We start from the raw sequence: 5,402 nt of genomic DNA, 5'->3' as shown, positions 1-5,402 counted from the left end.
ATCATCAGTCGTCCCTGTGCACGGATCCCAATCAGGCTAAGGCTTTGAATTTCGTCATTGGCACACTGCGGTAGGTTGACATAGCCGTAGTTGACAATGCCTGTTTTGGATACGGCTTTAAGGCGCACTCAATCGGAAGAATGCACCCGACTATTTACTTCACTGGTAAACCAGCTGGTATTTACAATGGGGATGTCTGGGCAGGATATCAGGCACACTATCAGGGAACCGATACACGTGGCATTCTCAAAAAGTCAACTGAGCAACTTGAATACCTGGAGGATATTCCTCCAGGGCCGTTTTCCAATACTCAACTTCGTCTCCGTTCAGGCTTCGTCCCCGAAACCAATCGCCGATTGTGGGCCTGAAGCGTTTAAATCAATTTAGATTACTGTAATTTTTTGCTCTCTTGCATCTTATATGATGTTTTGTGGCACTATTAGACTAATTAGTGCGCTTACAGCTTCAAAGTCAGGTAGTAAAAAAACAGTTGAAGCCTGAGACGGAGCCGAAGTTGAGTATTGGAAAACGGCCCAGGTCTACGGTGAAAGCGACTTCAATGTTGACCTGTGAACACATCGCAAATTTATTTGAGAAATCGGAGACTGTAATAGAAAATTAAGTTATTTCCGTTTACCAAAATAGCGAGGAGTGTACATCGTGTGTATGGAGGGACGGGGCACGAACTCACTCGAGGCATGTTCCCCCATCCTGTTTGCCCGGCGCTCAGAAATTAGAGAACGAAAATATCTGCTCGTGTGACCGAACCCACTGAATGTCTCCCTCCAGAAATTGAGACCCAGTCGCGGCAGTGGTGTAGCTAGGATTTACGGGGGGGGGGGCACAAAGGGGACACCAGCATCTGGGGGGGTCAGCTTTCGGTGATATGCTTTTGGGGGCAGATTTGTTGAATGCCCACTCATCCTTTTTTTTCCAGTAGGGATACCTTGGGGCCACCGGGAATTTGTGGGGAGGGGGGTGCTACGTCACTGGCCCCAGTGCCCCCTTCGCACACATCGAAATACATGTAATGTAAATTGCCTGTTCCCGCGTCGATTCAGTAAATTAACTGTTGCGCATGTTTAGAGTGTTTAGAGCTAAGACGTCCCGAGCCAGAAAGTGAGAAACAAACCACACAGTATTAGCGACAGTTTGTTAGCGACAATTTATTCCCTGTTATATTCCTTGGAAAATGGCAAAGATACCAACAGTCCGTGAGAATAACAACATTAGGTCCAAGTTATGATCACTACCGGCCGCTTTGTAATACAAAATATTCACTGGTAGTTACTGTAAAAACTGGAAAGGAAACGAAAGAAACGTCAACTAACATGGAACCAGAAACTGCAATGCACGGAGTATAAATATTGATTATCCATTAATTCCTCGATTGTAGGCCTAGACCTCACGAACAAGCACAAAGAACTAAAAATATTGTTAAATGCCTCAATTATTTTAAGTTAAACCTAACCCCTGTTCTCGAACGGAGTGAAAAATTGAAGTTGTAAACATGTTTTAGGTGGGGGTAGATTAACGTATATTTCTATTTTGTAGGGCAATTGTCCATCTTGTTTTCACCCGTAAAGAGGCCCCAATGTTTTGCCAAAATGTTAGCGCTTAAACTAAAAGTGTCTTTGTTCATGTTGGGGGGGCAATCCCTCCCGTCCCACACGATCACCAGTTTCAGGTTGCGATTCAACAAACTACTTGAGAAGATTTCCTAAACATAATAGTTTACAGAAGGCATAAATATGTTTTTTTAATGTTTCAATGAGAATCACTTTTCTCTAGATCATTAAACCATGCATGAATGCTTTCCAGGAAAATTTAGCAAATTGCTTAAATGCAAGTCAAGATTTATTCTTCAAATCGTATAAAGATGCTTTTGTGAGCCTTCCTGCAATTTAGTGTTTCACTTATTTATCAAAATATTGGATGTATTTCTTTGCAAATTATTAAATCTGTGGAGTTATTTAAATATTACACTTATATGAATATATTTTAAATAATGGCCTCCTCTTTCCCCTCCAACATTTTTTTCTGTGGGGTAACCCTACTGACCTGCAGGCCGGGACCAGAGTTGTTGACTTGAGTCATGGGACTTAGACTGAGTCGGATTCGGGTCGCTAATGATGTGACTTTTGGCTTGACCTGTGTTTACCAGCCGTTGACTTGTGACTTGACATGGACTTGCAAAAAAGTCCTGCTGCCAACTCTGACTTGGACCACTCATGATTCCGAATGGCACAAAAAAGGTTGAAGAGAATATGATTCAATTTTTGTGAGAAGCGAAGTAAAGTTCTTTAGTCAACGTGGACGTGTAGTATGGCATTTGTTTCTTCTTGTTAAAGTCGGGCATGCTGGAGTTGGAGATGTTTCTGTAGGCGACTTCGTGGTTTACCCTGGTCAGAAGCTGGTTGATTTCCAGGGAATTCCCGTGATCCTTCAGTACCTTGATCAAAGCTTGAATGAACCACGCTCCCGAAGAGACATTTCGCCAGGAGAAGTAACCTGTCCACAAAAGAGAGTATTCAACAGCCAAAAACAATTACCAATTGATAACCCGCTTTCAGCTGTACTTCGGTAATGAAAACTTGCATTGAAATGTATTCCTTTTGTTCAAACCTGTGGGAATAAGACAATGTGACAATTCGTTTAAACAGTAATTGGTTGTTGTGGTTACGCGATGTGGACATTCAGCAATGACTCTCTTCTGAGTTGCATGTATTTCTCTTGGAATAGCTTTGCCATCAGATTTAGTGCATACGAGTTTTATCCCAAATCACGCCCCAAAAGGTACTGAAAATAATGTTTGGGTTGCCTGTGTCGATATGACGTCACACGGCACGTCCACGTTGTCTGTGCTGCAGTGCAGAAGTTCGCACAAATGGTCCGGTCAGATTTATAGATCCTGTACATTATTACCCTAACTTGTAAAGCTTTCTTGTATACACGATCTAAATTTTGATTTATCGGAGTTAATACATCAGCGCTCCCCTGACTTACCAGGTGGTGATGAATACGCAACAAGAAAATCCGCCTCCAAAGGAATGACTAGTGAACCAAGACGTGTTCCACCGCTGTCAACTTCGTCAGTGATGTCCTCACTGGGTAGTTCAACTCCGCTATCGAGACGTTCCCCTCGACAAGCCTGCCAAAAACAGACTTCTGTTTATTCATCAACAAAGAGACTTAGTAATTCTTAGTAATTGATTAATGTGTTGACACCTGTAAATTAATTCGAAATTCCGTTTTGCTACCTGGCCATGGACAAATTTCTGTTTTCTGTCAAAACTGTACACCTATGCAACTTAATCGTTGATTTCAAAAGCCCAGCAAATGTGAAAGCCCGCAGTGATATTGCATGATTAAATTGTGATTTTGGCAGATTAAATAAGATATATGCGAGTCGAAGTTCAAAATAGCGATACTTGAACATTGGTTGTAATACGGTACCTCACTGCGAACGAGTTTCATTGTTTTTCGTCGGAGTGGACTACTGAACCCAAAAGAGGAGATTGTGGACAAAATATCTGAGTTCCAACTCCGTGGGTCGACCTATATGCCACACTTGCTTACCTGAATGAAAAAGATTTTGGGTTTTCCAATGAGTGTTTTGCATCGATCTCCCCGCAACTCATGTATGAGTTCTTCCAGGCACAGGACACCGTCCGTACAATATATAACTCCTCCATCTGCACCGTGTGACATGATGGAGAACATGAAACAGTCGACATCGCTGTGATCTTCTGCAGACACTGAAATATATGCCAAGAAAGACATTCGTGTCTTCAAACTGATGCGCCTATAAAAACCAAAATTAACAAACCAGCGAGCAGTTGAACAAACAACAAACACACAAACAAGGAAGGGGGTACATAAAGCCTTGAGTGAAGATTAGTGATAAAAAAATTTACTGGTAATGGGCATTGGGTGGGGAAAGGGTCTGTAATACACATGTACTGCGAGGTGTCCTCGTTCCCTTCGCAGTGACTGTGAAAAGAACATACAATTCCGACCGAGAGAAATATTTGGCAATGGTCACCATTTTGAAAAATGCGCAGGAGCTGAAGGCGTGTCAGGTCGCTGTATCTTTCTGTGCTGAAGCCCAGTGATCGCACAGCATCGACTAACTCGTCTGCGTCTTTTTTGCTTCCCGTTCGTTCGCCCATCTCCGTTTCTGGCGCGAAATTGACGTTGTTGACGATGACCGCCTTGCCACGTGCTCTGTGAGACATGTCGTACTGGAAGTCGGATGCGATGTCCTGGCGCTGGCGAGTGTAGCCCGCTGATCGACTGCTTGGCGACAGCTTCTCGTCGTCATCCTCTGCTGATAATTCGTTAACGTTTAAGTTTCTGTCCGAGTGAATAGTCAGAAAAGATTTTCTCAAAACCTTACTTTTTGCTTTTATGATAGACAGGGTTGCAATCTTTTGGTAGTCATAGGTATTACCTATACGATAATAATTGGAAAAGAATTAAATATGGTACACACATATAATCCTTAAAAAAATGTCCATCAACTCCAAAACAATCTTGCAGATAAGTTTCATTAAGTACCTTAGCGCGTTTTCCAGTTTTGAAGTTGACGCATGAGCGGTAGACCTACTAGTTGCCTTGGTAGCCGCATCCAAGACATCAAAGCCAGGATGTGTTACGAGATCATTTTTCAGCTCGTCTTTGATGTGATCTGTAGACGGTTCATCTTTGTCGACACTTTTAACTATTTCAAAGAAAGATGTGTTACGATAAGAATGAAATTCTTCTGGAACTTTGGCCGGTACAAAGTAATTAAATGAATATTCTCATATCCAACAAAGTCAAAACTTACCCTCTGCGTGAAGGCTTCCATCCCCACAACCAACAGAAACACTGATTGTATCAGAAACACGCATTTTATTCACATACACTTAATTGATGTTTTCAGTTACTAAAGCTTTCCTTTTGACATGTGAATAAGGGTTAACAAGAATAATTCCTTCGCCACACATTTACTGCTGAGTTTAAGCGGGTGATCTAAGTTGTCTGTGTGACGTGTGAAGTGCCCAAGCATTTTACGAGTATGTATTACTGGCATGTATTTCCGGTGTCAGGGGCCTCAACGTGTCAGACCTAAATAAGATTACATGTAATTGTTCGGTTTTCTTTGAAATGGGTTGTACGAGTCATACTTTTCAGTAGTCAATGGGGTTTCCAGAAATTTCTTTCACGCAACACAGGATACAGTATACAGGAAGCGGATCTTGGCTGGACAAAGTACAAGTACACTAGGCTTGCACAAGTCCCTTGTTTAATCATTAGTTCGTATTAGAGTTTAGTACAAATAAACTCCGACAGGTCGAACCGCTCATTGCTATCATGCATACTTTTTTGGTGGCTGGAATGAGAAGGTTTACTAGACA

At 42.1% G+C, this 5,402-nt stretch overlaps 1 protein-coding gene across 1 annotated transcript; it reads right to left on the bottom strand.

Moving 5' to 3' along the window:
• Nucleotides 1-1,154: 1,154 nt before the first annotated feature.
• On the bottom strand, nt 1,155-5,098 carry LOC110981895 (caspase-7-like). Its single transcript, XM_022239907.2, has 6 exons — nt 4,832-5,098; nt 4,561-4,723; nt 4,046-4,356; nt 3,580-3,758; nt 3,007-3,151; nt 1,155-2,511 (listed from the first exon to the last, which is right to left on the bottom strand). Exons 1-6 carry the CDS (start codon nt 4,893-4,895, stop codon nt 2,273-2,275), a joined length of 1,101 nt encoding a protein of 366 aa, XP_022095599.2. The 5' UTR covers nt 4,896-5,098; the 3' UTR covers nt 1,155-2,272.
• Nucleotides 5,099-5,402: the final 304 nt, after the last annotated feature.

This window comes from Acanthaster planci, linkage group LG07 (assembly GCF_054643075.1).
Source record: "Acanthaster planci isolate LZ-2023a linkage group LG07, COTS_SCS, whole genome shotgun sequence".
Taxonomy (NCBI): domain Eukaryota; kingdom Metazoa; phylum Echinodermata; class Asteroidea; order Valvatida; family Acanthasteridae; genus Acanthaster; species Acanthaster planci.
This window is presented reverse-complemented; position numbering and strand designations above follow the sequence as displayed.

Excerpts from the sequence above, each read along its gene's own strand:
- LOC110981895 (XM_022239907.2), bottom strand. The coding sequence starts at position 4,895 with ATGCGTGTTTCTGATACAATCAGTGTTTCTGTTGGTTGTGGGGATGGA. Across the intron at positions 3,152-3,579 it reads CCAAAATCTTTTTCATTCAG|GCTTGTCGAGGGGAACGTCT; the intron begins GTAAGCAAGTGT and ends TGTTTTTGGCAG. Across the intron at positions 2,512-3,006 it reads TGCGTATTCATCACCACCTG|GTTACTTCTCCTGGCGAAAT; the intron begins GTAAGTCAGGGG and ends TTTTGTGGACAG.